We start from the raw sequence: 15,607 nt of genomic DNA, 5'->3' as shown, positions 1-15,607 counted from the left end.
TCAGGGGCATAGCTATAGCAGGTGCGGAGGTAGCAACTCCATATATAAGAATGTCACATAGTAAGTGGGGGCTCCTTTACTGATTTTGGATTGGGGTCTCTGCCTACTCATTCACTTACCTATATCAGTCAGTAGGTTCTCAGGAATCTTCACTCTCAGAGGCTGAAAAACACAACAGGATGGATCATGGATAGTGTCTGAAGTCTTTTATAATATACATTATATGTCTATGGCTTGTGAGGTCTGGTCATTAGGTGTCATCTAACCTCTAAAATCTCAGATATGGCCAAATATACCAGACCAATGTTAAGAAGCAGAAAACAGCTGACAACCACCGCTGACAACCCAGGATCTTCACCACTGCTCACTCCAAGATGTGCAAACAAAAGCTACCCTACTCATGAATGCTTCTCCATCAACAATCCGACAGATCGCTCTGCACAATCATAGAGAGAACTATGTAGCTGCATGTAGCTGCATAGTTCTCTCCATCACCCATCTCAATTTTTAGTGCTGGAAAGAGAGCCAGCAGTATCCGCTCTCCTGTTATGGTCAGGACAATGATGGATACTGGAAAGGTGAACCAAAATGAGCGTCAAACGTTACTGACCCCTGACCTATAATGTAATATAATAATCAGCCGTCACTTACCGCACTTTTATCCAGGAAGATGTTCCAAACTTCCTTCCCCAAAGAACAGGCGTCCCGAGCACTGAGCTGCTGGCAGACTTCAGCACACAGGTAGAAAAGCTGGAAGGTTACAAGGCAAGTAAATTTACTGACGGACAGAAAAGAGACGACATCATCTGGCTAGAAAATGTAATCAGCTTCAACCTGTGATTGTGATCTGACAACTGGGACTCCACTATAGATCACATACAGATGAACTATCATAAGAATAGCTCATCAATATATATGTCCTGGCAAAAAAAACGTTCAACTCTCCTTTAGCGCCACCACAGGTAAAATGAAGCATTACACTGTGCTCATTAAAATCAATGGCCTCTATGCAGCTCTATGCAACTACTCTACAAATAATAATCTTAAAGCAATACACGGAGTATACCAAAAAGTTCTTCATAACCTCTTACTATGTAATAATTGGGATTCATAGGAGGAGGAGAAGACTTTCTAGGAATAGTTTTACTATAGACTACTAGAAAAGTCACAGGTGACTCTCACCAGAGGATTGGGGTCTGCTTGTGAAAAGATGTATCTCAGGAACACCCCCATATGGGCTGGCCGAGCCTTTAGTTTGTCCAAGTCTTGGAATAAACCATCACACTGAAGGAAAAACAAGAAAATACAGTGTTAAATGCAAAAATCTACCAATCAACAAATTGTACACAGACACGCCCTTGATGATATCATCAGCACTGATTGGACAGGGTCAGACTATAGAGACACGCCCCTGATGATGATATCAGCACTGATTGGACAGGGTCAGATTATAGAGACACGCCCCTGATGATATCATCAGCACTGATTGGACAGGGTCAGACTATAGAGTCACACTCCTGATGACATCATCAGCACTGATTGGACAGGGTCAGACTATAGAGACACGCCCCTGATGATATCATCAGCACTGATTGGACAGGGTCAGACTATAGAGTCACACTCCTGATGACATCATCAGCACTGATTGGACAGGGTCAGGCTTTATATAGACACACCCCTGATAATATCATCAGCATTGATTGGACAAGGTCAGACTATAGAGACACACCCCTGATGATATCATCAGCACTGATTGGACAGGGTCAAAATAATATCTATAAATTACCTCCGAGATGTCATAGCCATGGTCGTAATCATCTTCGGGGCATATGATTGCAGGTCGGGCACTGTCCACCTGCAAAATCCATGTAATGTCACTCCTCAAGATCCAGAATCCAAGAACACAGTAATAAATGTATGAAGAGCAGACAAGATCTCTGTACCTGTTCTTGAATTAAGGCCGTGTCTGAGCCCTGCCGTCGGTGCTGGAAGATTTTCGTAGAGATGACTGGAGAGGTATGAGAACTATCTAACCCAAAATCAGACAAGATGGAGTTCCTGTTCATGGAATACTGGCCAAAAAAAAGAAGAGTATTTTTTGGTCTGGAGGTCTCGTCTAAAGCCAACATGGTGGCAATGCTTCTGGATTCAAGGGTTGTCAGAGCCAAATTCTAAGGGTAGGTAATAAGGACACCAGCTTTGTTCTAGAGATTTGGACCTCTAGACTCCTATATTATCTTACTAGTCTCTAGAAAGGTATACTATAGTATACGGTTAACATGACCTACAACATACCCACATGAAGGTTAGGAAACCCAAGTCTACTCCAAGATGTACGGAATAGGTCATATCCAGTTAAACTCTGACAATCCAACATCCACTGGAATGCCAAGGTGCCAGAAAAATGCAAATTCCAAATTTGAAGATTTATTCGCCTCCTCGGGGGTGGGGCTGAGGAGCTCCTACTCATCATTACGATTGGTGGACTGGCAAAGACCTTAGCTACTGGATTATCATCGAAATTTTGGAAATTTTTAACACATCAGATTAAGTTTTCCAGACTATCAGACACCAAATTATCTATTTATTTGGCCTTACAATACAGAGAGACACTGGACTGACCGATTTTTAGAATTATTGTTAGCCCCTACTGGTCAATCAGCATTTCTAGACCATCAAGTACCAGATTAAATGACTTTTACAACATAAGATGACATATTTAATCTCCGTTATAACGGCAGACTTGCACTGTGGCCCTTTCGGCAGACGCTCTGCACCACGGCCTTACTCACCTCGCTAATGGAAGGGATCCTTTCAGTGCCAGAGTCTAGACCGCTGTCCCCATCTTGTGAATCCATAGACAGACGGCCTATAAAACAGATATGTCCAAGCTGTCACCTCTTCTGGATGACCACAAGCCATATTAAAAAACTTACAATACATATTTTAACCCCCCCCCCCCTACAGTTTTGGACAAGCAGGACTCGGGGCTCAAGCTAAGTGCATTACCGTTCACTAAGAGTACTGCACCTTTAGAGACACTGTAACTTTAACCCCCGACCCCACCCATTATTAATTCAGAAGCATACCTGCCATTTAATTTTTGGGGTGAAGCTTCCTTTAAGCCCTATAGAAAGTTTACTTTTGTTACCTGCAGTACCATTCTTCACCACCTGCTGCAACAGACAGTACTTTCCATAAAGGCCAATGCAACAGCGCCCCCCGAACCAATGAATTTATTCCCAATCCTTATGTGCATTAGGACAAAAATACTTACCTTCTACTACTTTATAAACTATGGAGCTGCAGTCACTGTATGAGCGCAAAATATCCTGAAAAGAAATTTAATAAAGATTAGTTACAATTACAATTGCCACCATTAGTTGGCGCAAACTCCATACGGATTATTATGCAGTTGTGTGGCTATGGTCAGAATTGTGTCATATAAACTACTGCCATACAGAGTTCTGGGTTCTAATACCCTTTGAAGAGGACCTTTCACCACCTCCACTGACTCACTAGGTGGCGCTCTCCTGTTTCCAGCACGGTTGGAATAATTTCTCTAATCCCCACCATTCCTGAGAGATCGGCTGTTCATTTCAGCACCATCATACTCTGTCTAGTGGAAGGTTCTGAGCCAAAACAGAGTCTAGGACCGCCCATTTGACAATAGAGAGCCTAATTAGCATATTGGGGGCCGAAACTTAAAGAAACGATTACTCGGGAATGGTGGGGGCTAGAGAAAAAATTCCAACTGCGCTGGAATCAGTGTCTATTAAAGGATACAATGAAAGGTTCTGTTTAAAATGGGCATGAATAATTTAGAGATACCTCTATACATGATGGGGGTTGTACTTACTCCGGGTCCAGCTGTTTCCTGACGTATTTTAAGTTGCAGTTGATGGACTCTCCTCCTGGCTCCCTCTATCTGCTCCTGTAGACTGGGGTTTGGGGTTCGGTTATAAACTTCACAAAGAGCCTGTATACAAGAAATACGTCATCAAAGCTCAACCACTATTATAATGCTGTAGTACCTGAAGGACTAAAAAATAATACCGCCAACCCCAGTGACTACAGTAGTAGTTACAGCTATGTCGGAATAGTTTGACCGATGCCATCACTTAAGGATTGTCCGACCTGTGGGGCAGCCATCGATCCTGAGATCTAATAGGCCATATGGCAAGTGGTTGTCTTCAGAAGACCCCACCAAAAAGTGGAATTATACCTTCAGGAAGTGGTTGACCGGCCCTACCTGGAGCTCCGACTCTTCCTGCTTCAGCATGTTGCGTAGGATCTGGGTTGCGTGCTTCTGAACCTCGGGATCCTGAATAAACGGGAGAAAATGGGATTATACCAATAACACATAGGAATCCTCACACCACATAGGAAACAAGTCCAACCCCCCACTATACGTTCTACATTTTTGAAAAATTTGGAAGCACGGAGCCTTACCCCAGATTTCCCAGTTGTTACCTGTAGTGGTTTGGGTCCTGTGATACGCTGGGGAGGTGGTAAGGGTGGAGGAGGAGGCACCGGAGAAGACAAATTCCTGGGGGAGGCTGAAGAGCTAAGATCGTGTGCAGACATTGTCGATGAAGGTGGAGGAGAGCCGAGGAGGGTGAGCGCAACGTATGTTCCAGCTGGAAAGACAAGAGACTAATATTTTATGTCGATCTGGTGATCGCTCCCTGCCATTTAGGGGAAGGAAAGCCCAATTCTGTACGAAGTGCAAAATTTTAAGCAATGGGAAGATTGCGATCTAGTGGGTGCTACTGAGCGTATTAAGAAAGTCATCTTACACAGATGCCTTTATAAGTAGGTCTATCTGGGGTGTCCCGAAATGAATCCGGAGGATGACGGTACATAGATAATACTTACACTTGATGAGCTTCACCACCTCGATGTGAGAGCTGTTGGCAACCAACGTGCCATTAACCTGGAGGGGGGAAAATGACAACATACAATTCACTGTGGTCCTCTAAGACAGTAGCACACATGATAGGATTAGATACACAGCTCAGCACACATCAGAGGATTAGATACACAGCTCAGCAGACAGTATCACACATCATAGGCTTCGATACACAGCTCAGCAGACAGTATCACACGTCAGAAGATTAGATACACAGCTCAGCACACATCAGAGGCTTAGATACACGACTCAGCAGACAGTGTCTGCTGAGCTGTGTATCTAATCCTATCATGTGTGATACTATCACACATCAGGCTTAGATACACAGCTCAGCAGACAGTATCACACATCAGAGGCTTAGATACACAGTTCAGCAGACAGTATCACACATCAGAGGCTTAGATACACAGCTCAGCAGACACTATCACACATCAGAGGATTAGATACACAGCTCAGCAGACAGTATCACACATCATAAGCTTAGATACACAGCTCAGCAGACACTATCACACATCAGGCTTTGATACACAGCTCAGCAGACAGGATCACACATCATAGGATTAGATACATTGGTGGAGGAGAATATATGACATGATAGGGTTAAATACGCTGGCTCATAAGCATGATAGCATTGTGGACAAATATACATTGTAGACTGACCTTCACAATACGATCACCCTCCTGTACCCCGGCCCGCATGGCTGCGCCACCTGAAATGTGAAGAATTAAAAAAATGGGTTACCAAAAATGGCCTACTTTATTAACCAAGATTTTATTTAAAAAATATTTGAAGAATTAAAAGTTATTTTCTAGGTTTTCTAGGTCATTTTCTATATAAAAAAAGCCATAAAGCAGGTCACTAAATGCTGTTAACAGAGCAGAGGAATATTCTGGATTATATTTACTGTGTCTAATATTCCTGGTTAGCTATATTCAGTCAATGCCGCAATACCGGACACTACCTACAGACCAGAGTGGCGCCATTTCTTAGAAGGTTTTTCTATAACCCCCCCCTAAATTCAGTTACTGGGGATATCTACGCCGGGTAAATCGCTGCTATTTAACATTCATATGCATTTACGACTACGGTTACCATTATCTAATGTGGGGTTTAGCGACGTGTTATATAAGTAGCAGCTCAATATCTCTTATTATGGGGTCACGAAAGACGCTTGTCTCCATCTCTACATACACAGAAAACCGTATACACGTGTACTAGAAAATACATTAAAATATTAAATAAAAATAAAATAAATTAAAGCTGTATATGAAATAAGAGAATTTCACGCTGAGCTTACCTGGGCGCACGGACTGGACAAGGACGATTCTGTCCCCGCTGACCGTGAAACCAAATCCATTCTGATCCCTCTGTACAACTACGCAGCGTTGGACCAAACCTACAGGAATATACAAATAAAATAGTTATTTTAAAGCAAAAAAATATAAAAATAATTTAAAAAAAAATATAATATAAAATATAATATAATATATTACACCCATATCCTAAATTCACTTTTCTGTTTTCTTGTGTAATTCACAGCCTGACCACTAGGTGGTGCAGCAGTCCGCTCCGCTTTGAGCATAGTCTGTTATAACTAAGGTCACATGGACCGTTTGCTGCCAAGGTTGTTGTAAGACTTTGGCTGGGGCCGCAGCTTAGATAATGGCAGGAGCGGGTGATAACATAACAGGTTAAACAACTGGCCGACTAACTACAGTATACAGGAGCGGCTGCGGCCATGTGGATTACAAGACCAGGAACACGCCACTGGTTTCACTTCTCTTGTGCAGTGACATGACCGCCTCAGCTCTGCTATAGCTATCTGTATAGATTAGCGTTAATGTGACACTGCTCACTACAGCAAAATATATAGACTCCTGTATACTTCTGGTGCAACGTCTTCCTTTACGGCTGCCGTAAACTGTCCGGTCTCTCTTAGGTGCAGTCTGCATGTGGACAACCATGGCTCCATATGGAGCATATGCTGAGACAGTCCTTTGATGACTGCACACCTTTAGGCCCTGGATTGCTGGTGGGCTACGGTATTGAGTGGCGGCACCAACATACCCTGTCCTGCGGAGTGGTAACAAGAATGGATAGTTTTTCAAGTGTCAGCTATGGAAAGCGTCAACTGCAAAGGCACCAGCTAGAGAAGGCGCCAACTGGAGAAGGCAACCAGGTAGAAGAGACACCAACTAGAGAAGGTACCAGATAGAGGAGGTGCCGACTGGAGAAGGTACCAGCTAGACGAGGTGCCAACTGGAGAAGGCAACCAGGTAGAAGAGACACCAACTAGAGAAGGTACCAGATAGAGGAGGTGCCGACTGGAGAAGGTACCAGCTAGACGAGGTGCCAACTGGAGAAGGCAACCAGGTAGAAGAGACACCAACTGGAGAAGGCGCCAACTGGAGAAGGCACCAGGTAGAGGAGATGTCAACTGGAGAAGGCACTAATGGGAGAAGTCTCCAGCTAGAGAAGGCCCAAACTAGAGAAGGCCCCAACTAGAGAAGGCTTCAACTAAACAAAGGCCCCAACTAAAAAAGGCCCCAGGTAGAGAGGACTCCAGGTAGAGGAGACGCCAACTGGAGAAGGTGCCAACTGGAGAAGGCACCAGCTAAAGGAGACATCAACTGGAGAAGGCACTAATAAGAGAAATCTCTAGCTAGAGAAGGCCCCAACTGGAGCAGGAACTAACTGGAGAAGTCTTCAGCTAGAGGAGATGCCAGCTAGAGAAAGCACCAGGTAGAGAGGGCCCCAAATAGAGAAGGCACCAGGTAGAGAGGGCCCCAAATAGAGAAGGCACCAGGTAGAGAGGGCCCCAACTAGAGAAGGCACCAGGTAGAGAGGGGCCCCAACTAGAGAAGGCACCAGGTAGAGAGGGGCCCCAACTAGAGAAGGCACCAGGTAGAGAGGGCCCCAAATAGAGAAGGCACCAGGTAGAGAGGGCCCCAAATAGAGAAGGCACCAGGTAGAGAGGGCCCCAACTAGAGAAGGTGCTAGTTATTGGAGTTGCCATCTGGAGAAGGCACTAATGAGAGAGGGCGCCCACTAGAGAACAGTACAAGCCTAACAATTATGTTCCCATGAGCCTTGTGGGACCACAACATTAACAGAAGGAAGTAAAAACATGCTGCCAAGTAACGTGACCTAGGACTTTCCTTTAACATTACTACTTACTTTCAGATAAATCTGGATGACATCATAGCACTCCTCCCACGTACGTCATAACAGCTCCCACTAAGCTTTCCTATAATCCTGAATGGCAAATCTATCCGGCTGAAATAGCATTCACAAGTGGAGAACTCCGCCACGCACAAATGATGCATTATGTTATACCTAGTGGCGGTCATGAAGGACAACCCATGGCATAGGGGTTCTCTCGTCACTCAGTTACCCCCGCCCCTCTGACATGACACCGGCGTCACCTGAATTCTTACTTTCCTTTTTAATTAATTGATGGAGGAAATTCCATAATGACTCCCTATAATTCCCGGCATCAGTCATAACCACACTATAGCAATAAATCTTATCACGGGGCTACTCCTGTTCCAAGCAGCAAAGAGGAAAGGTTTCATGGTTACCTGTTGACTCGCCGTAGTCCGCACTTTGGCGCTGGTGCCCTGGAGACCTTCGTTCTGATGCCCCGTCACTGACAGAGGACAGGCTGCTCAACCTAAAGGCAAGAGGAGGACATGATGAGCCTATAGGAAGACACTATATATATATATATATATATATATATATATATATATACACATAATCTATACGTACTGTCCAGTCTAAGCACAGACCGTAGATATAAGTGGCAGATCGGATTCGTTAACACACATTATCTGATCAATCTGATCACCAACATTAAGCGGGAGTGGTCTTAGTGCTCAGACCCCGCCCCTCCTTAGAGGAACCACTTCCTTGCAGTTACATATTATCAAGCATTAGGGACCTTACTGAGGAACCTGCTGCAGTCGGATTTGTTCTATATGCCCGTGAAGGGATACAGAAATGGACAATTCCTTTAAGTGAGGATAAGACTGAAATAAACATGACTTAAAGCATTTCCATCTTTGAGCCCAGACCGCCATGATGACTACGTTACTCCATGTCTATACACACAAGCTTCCCATCTCCTGCCAGCAACCCCCACATTGAAAATTGCACCCCCTTTTGTGCCACAGTCTCCCGTGCGCAATCCTCCTTGACTGTATGCTACTGACCAGTTGCCATTAAAGGGTTCATTTTCTCCTTTCTGACAGTGGAAGGTTGTGTATCATAAATCTTCCTTCTCCAGTGCAACAGAGGGCAGGGGTCATAAATTTACATGTACAGATTGCTGGCCATCAAAGGAGACCAGAGAGGAGCTCAAAAGACGTTTAGCCAGCCTTAAGGGCTAGTTCACACGGGCACAGAGGGGGCGGATTATGGCGCGTAATCCACGTCATAAGCCGTCTCCTCACAATGGTGGTCTATGTAGACACGTAGGCATGTTGTCACTCACAGATAAAAGAAGCGAGCTGCCCTTTCTTCAGGCGGCGTCCACCTCGCGGAGCTGACCCATTCATTTGAGCCTACTCCGGAGGGGGAAGCTGCGACTGTCGTGTCAAGCGGGTTTTGTTCCGAGAGTGACGCGACTCTCCACAGTCACTCTCCGTGCCAAAATCCGCCTTAACGCTCCCCATGTGAGCTTACCCTTATATGATGAGAGTGGCCTGTGGGCCCCCCTGGCTTCGGGGCCCACTTAATGCCTCTTAGGAATTCAGTTGAAAAGGGAGAATTTAGACTGGCGTAGGAAACCTTGATTTTGATTAGATTCGCCCCATTGACTCCATATTTTCGGCCTATACTTAACTAGTAAACTTTATCTTCCGTCTTATGGGATCCGTTCCTAGACTTGGCGCAAAATAAGCATCAAAGTCTAGCACTCAGCCAGAAACGGGCAGTCAACCATCCACATCACAGCCCACAAGAGCAGAAAATAAAAGCAAAGTGATGGCGATGGATCGGCTTCCCGGCCACCATTTGCTTATTTCAGCATACATTTTCTCTGAAGTCTGAAAGTAAAAGCCGTGAACACGAGACGGCTGATAAATATAACATTACACGCCGCACATCAAAGGCAAGGAACTGGGAGGGGGGGGGGGGGGGAAGCTACATTATTCATTATAGACTAGGCCTCAGAAATCATGGCGGCAGCTACGTGTCAGCCCGTACCTACAGCGTCGTGCACCCCAGGAGTCCTCGAAGACAGATGCTGTCACGGGCAATTTCCTTTAGCAAGGAGACAAGTCACGAGCACTAATGTCTGCTCCGACCGAACCGCACATGGGGTCTCAGATACACCTTATTATACAGTAACCCATCCCTCCAAACAACTCTCAGGCAGCCCAGAAAGTGAAAAGCGATGAACACAGTCATCCGAGGCAAGGAACAGGTCAAGAGATGTGTCCTGGGAGAAGGAAGCCCGGCACGCTTGGCAGGTTGCCTCCATAAACCTCAACTTTTTTTTCATGTAGGCCCAGCATGGACTGTGGGGAGGTTGTAGCTCAGCTGAAGGTGCAAGGGAGAAAAATCAAAGGCAAAAACAGTGAGGGTTAAGGAGGCTGTGGGAAACCTAAGAAGAACTTGGGTGATGCCCAAATTGAAATGACCCTTGACACCACCCTAGTGACTCCCTGGGAACTGGTGGGATCTGCAAGATATGGTAGTAGATATGTGTGCAAGAGCAGAGGCAATGCCGTCTGTTATATGACCTCAGAGCAGTAGAGCAGCTCTAATACTAGTATATATTACATGTACTTAGAAGAAGCTACACCCTCCTGTAAGTCTATATGTCCGTAACGTAGTAATAGTACACACATGTACAACACTCCAGGAGAGACAATAAGGAATGTATACCATAAGGCTATAACTACTATAATACTGACCCCAATGTGCAAGAATATAACTACTATAATACTGCTGCTATGTATAAGAATATAACTACTATAATACTGCCCCCAATGTGCAAGAATATAACTACTATAATACTGCTGCTATGTATAAGAATATAACTACTATAATACTGCCCCCAATGTGCAAGAATATAGCTACTATAATACTGCTTCTATGTACAAGAATATAACTACTATAATACTGCTCCTATGTACAAGAATATAACTACTATAATACTGCCCCCAATGTGCAAGAATATAACTACTATAATACTGCTGCTATGTATAAGAATATAACTACTATAATACTGCCCCCAATGTGCAAGAATATAGCTACTATAATACTGCTTCTATGTACAAGAATATAACTACTATAATACTGCTCCTATGTACAAGAATATAACTACTATAATACTGCCCCCAATGTGCAAGAATATAACTACTATAATACTGCTTCTATGTACAAGAATATAACTACTATAATACTGCTACTATGTACAAGAATATAACTATAATACTGCTCCTATGTACAAGAATATAACTACTATAATACTCCTCCTATGTACAAGAATATAACTACTATAATACTGCTCCTATGTACAAGAATATAACTACTATAATACTACTCCTATGTACAAGAATTTAACTATTATAATACTGCTCCTATGTACAGGAATATAACTACTATAATACTGCTCCTATGTACAAGAATATAACTACTATAATACTACCTCCTATGTACAAGACTATAACTACTATAATACTGCCCCCTATGTACAAGAATATAACTACTATAATACTACTCCTATGCACAAGAATATAACTACTATAATACTGCTGCTATGTATAAGAATATAACTACTATAATACTGCCCCCAATGTGCAAGAATATAGCTACTATAATACTAATCCTATGTACAAGAATATAACTACTATAATACTGCCCCCAATGTGCAAGAATATAACTACTATAATACTGCTTCTATGTACAAGAATATAACTACTATAATACTGCTACTATGTACAAGAATATAACTATAATACTGCTCCTATGTACAAGAATATAACTATTATAATACTGCTCCTATGTACAGGAATATAACTACTATAATACTACCTCCTATGTACAAGACTATAACTACTATAATACTGCCCCCTATGTACAAGAATATAACTACTATAATACTACTCCTATGCACAAGAATATAACTACTATAATACTGCTCCTATGTACAAGAATATAACTACTATAATACTACCTCCTATGTACAAGAATATAACTACTATAATACTGCTCCTATGTACAAGAATATAACTACTATAATACTGCTCCTATGTACAAGAATATAACTACTATAATACTACCTCCTATGTACAAGAATATAACTACTATAATACTGCCTCCTATATACAAGAATATAACTACTATAATACTGCTCCTATGTACAAGAATATAACTACTATAATACTACTCCTATGTACAAGAATATAACTACTATAATACTACCTCCTATGTACAAGACTATAACTACTATAATACTGCCCCCTATGTACAAGAATATAACTACTATAATACTACTCCTATGTACAAGAATATAACTACTATAATACTGCTCCTATGTACAGGAATATAACTACTATAATACTACTCCTATGTACAAGAATATAACTACTATAATACTACTCCTATGTACAAGAATATAACTACTATAATACTACCTCCTATGTACAAGAATATAACTACTATAATACTACTCCTATGTACAAGAATATAACTACTATAATACTACTCCTATGTACAAGAATATAACTACTATAATACTGCTCCTATGTACAAGAATATAACTACTATAATACTACTCCTATATACAAGAATATAACTACTATAATACTGCTCCTATGTACAAGAATATAACTACTATAATACTACTCCTATGTACAAGAATATAACTACTATAATACTACTCCTATGTACAGGAATATAACTACTATAATACTACCTCCTATGTACAAGAATATAACTACTATAATACTGCTCCTATGTACAAGAATATAACTACTATAATACTACCTCTATATACAAGAATATAACTACTATAATACTGCTCCTATGTACAAGAATATAACTACTATAATACTGCTCCTATGTACAAGAATATAACTACTATAATACTGCTCCTATGTACAAGAATATAACTACTATAATACTGCTCCTATGTACAAGAATATAACTACTATAATACTACTCCTATGTACAAGAATATAACTACTATAATACTACTCCTATGTACAAGAATATAACTACTATAATACTACTCCTATGTACAAGAATATAACTACTATAATACTACTCCTATGTACAAGAATATAACTACTATAAATACTACCTCCTATGTACAAGAATATAACTACTATAATACTACCTCCTATGTACAAGAATATAACTACTATAATACTACCTCCTATGTACAAGAATATAACTACTATAATACTGCTCCTATGTACAAGAATATAACTACTATAATACTACTCCTATGTACAAGAATATAACTACTATAATACTACTCCTATGTACAAGAATATAACTACTATAATACTACTCCTATGTACAAGAATATAACTACTATAATACTACCTCCTATGTACAAGAATATAACTACTATAATACTGCTCCTATGTACGAGAATATAACTACTATAATACTGCTCCTATGTATGAGAATATAACTACTATAATACTGCTCCTATGTACAAGAATATAACTACTATAATACTGCTCCTATGTACGAGAATATAACTACTACATAGATATCCCCGTTCCACATGACATAAAAACAGATGCACAGAAAACAATACCCGGAATGTAAATATCTCAGCATGACATGAACATCATTGTGTAACATTCCTCATAATAGTGTTCGGTTGGAGACTTGTAGTGAACAGTATTTACCCTATAATACAGTAGGAAATTGCTGAAATAACAGTTCCATATAAAGGACATGGGAGTATTTCTACACACCGCGAAATTCTAGACAAAAAATAGGCCCTTACCATGAACAATGTGTATCTGAAACCAAAGACAAAAAAAAAAAAAGTGCTGAAAAGGAAGGCGGCACAGTTTTTTTAATTTATCTATTAAAACCAGGTTGTGATCTTTGGAGGGGGGGGAGGAGCTTAGCTGCGACATCTATTCCCAGTAGTGGATGTAATGTTGTATCACTATGGGTGTTATCTATAGAGGGTATATCTTCTATTGTAATAATGTCTATAATGTAATGAATGTAATGAAAATCCATATATAATTGACTCTATTAGGCTTTGTGGTCAGAGTGAAAGTTGCAGGATATAGATAGTGACATGGAAAACGGAAAATAAAAATCAACAAAAATTTGTAAAAAAAATAAATAATGTTTAAAACAAAAAAATCTTGGTTCAGAAAGCAGGCCATTTTTGGTGACACATTCCCTTTAAGTAACAAATTGCTATTGTCTGATTCACTCATCCAAGACATGAAAGCATAGACTATCCAACACTTTCCAATACAACATTGGAAAATTGCTCAAGAGACAACCCCATACCAGGTAAAACATCTTGTAGAACATGGCTGCTTTCTTCTAGCAATAGCCTCAAACCTTCTCAGTTCCAATAAAGCAAAAGATCCTGAGCTGCAATACCAGACACAGCCACTAGACTAGAGTGGCGCTATTTCCAAAGCATCCATGTTTTTTTGTTTTTTTTTTACACTCATACTAGCTTTTTAATGTAATCAAAATATAGACACATCTATGGGGCAGCATGGTGGCTCAGTGGTCAGCACTGCACCTTGCATCATTGGAGTCCTCGGTTCAAATCCTGCCGAGGACAACATCTGCAAGGAGGTTGTGTGCATGGGTTTCCTCCCACACTCCAAAAGACATACTGATAGGGGATGTAGACTGTGAGCCCTATATGGGACAATGACTAACATTGTCTGTAAAGCGCTGCGGAATAGGATGGCGCTATATAAGTAAGCACAATAAATAAATAGGACATACAGAGTCAAAAAAGTCAGGACACCCAAAGACGCTTTATATTATATGGATTGACATACACAAATTTCTTTGTATCGTACAATACCGGGAGTTGTAGTTCCACAACAGGTAGACAGCTTTAGAGCAGTGGGTATATCGATGACGTTTTTACCCCGACTGCCCAATATAACAGAGTTATGTTCCGGAATTCTTCCATATACATACAATATATGATATATACAGAGCGGTCTATGTCACTATATACCATACTCTATGTCTCCCTTTATGGCGACCCCTCTATGCTTCTGTTTACCCCTAGTCGACACAGAAGGAAGGGCGATAATCCTAAACGTAAGCTCTTGCTGCTCCCGTCCATTATTTCTACACATTTATTACCGCCATGATGAATCTGTATATATATAACCGCACCAAACTGCCTTGTATGGCTAAAGACACGAACGTATACTATAAACCAGGGCTCACATTTACTGCCTGTATATGTTATCCATATTCATGTGAAGTCTTAACAATTGCTTCCCATAGTTTTCCCTGGGGGGCTAAACTGCCTTGTGCAAGCGCATGTGCAAGTGCAAACGTGTGTGTGTTGCCCTTTAAACAGGCAGCTCCACCTTGACCTGTCAACGTCAAATAATAAATAGCAAAAAGAGCTGCGCACGCGAAAACAGAAGAAGGAAAGTCACGTGAGCCTGGGATTCTGCAAATTAAATCGAAATTATGGCAACCAAAAGGTTAAGCCA

At 41.3% G+C, this 15,607-nt stretch overlaps 1 protein-coding gene across 2 annotated transcripts in view; it reads right to left on the bottom strand.

The window, feature by feature from the left end:
- The window catches only part of ARHGEF11 (Rho guanine nucleotide exchange factor 11), an 84,240-nt gene that overhangs the window by 30,218 nt on the left and 38,415 nt on the right, over positions 1-15,607 (bottom strand). For both annotated transcript variants that reach the window (XM_075283199.1, XM_075283200.1), the window contains 14 exons: positions 8,495-8,586; positions 6,211-6,309; positions 5,573-5,622; positions 4,879-4,936; positions 4,474-4,640; positions 4,253-4,324; positions 3,860-3,979; positions 3,278-3,332; positions 2,793-2,869; positions 1,944-2,072; positions 1,787-1,855; positions 1,183-1,284; positions 652-750; positions 120-162 (listed from right to left, as the gene is read on the bottom strand). In XM_075283199.1, coding sequence (XP_075139300.1) covers positions 120-162; positions 652-750; positions 1,183-1,284; positions 1,787-1,855; positions 1,944-2,072; positions 2,793-2,869; positions 3,278-3,332; positions 3,860-3,979; positions 4,253-4,324; positions 4,474-4,640; positions 4,879-4,936; positions 5,573-5,622; positions 6,211-6,309; positions 8,495-8,586 — 1,232 coding nt within the window. The remainder of the gene's footprint in view (positions 1-119; positions 163-651; positions 751-1,182; positions 1,285-1,786; positions 1,856-1,943; positions 2,073-2,792; positions 2,870-3,277; positions 3,333-3,859; positions 3,980-4,252; positions 4,325-4,473; positions 4,641-4,878; positions 4,937-5,572; positions 5,623-6,210; positions 6,310-8,494; positions 8,587-15,607) is intronic.

The sequence above is a fragment of the Leptodactylus fuscus genome, chromosome 7, assembly GCF_031893055.1.
Source record: "Leptodactylus fuscus isolate aLepFus1 chromosome 7, aLepFus1.hap2, whole genome shotgun sequence".
NCBI lineage: Eukaryota > Metazoa > Chordata > Amphibia > Anura > Leptodactylidae > Leptodactylus > Leptodactylus fuscus.
The sequence above is the reverse complement of the archived record's forward strand: the minus strand, read 5'-3'. Positions and strand labels throughout refer to the sequence as shown.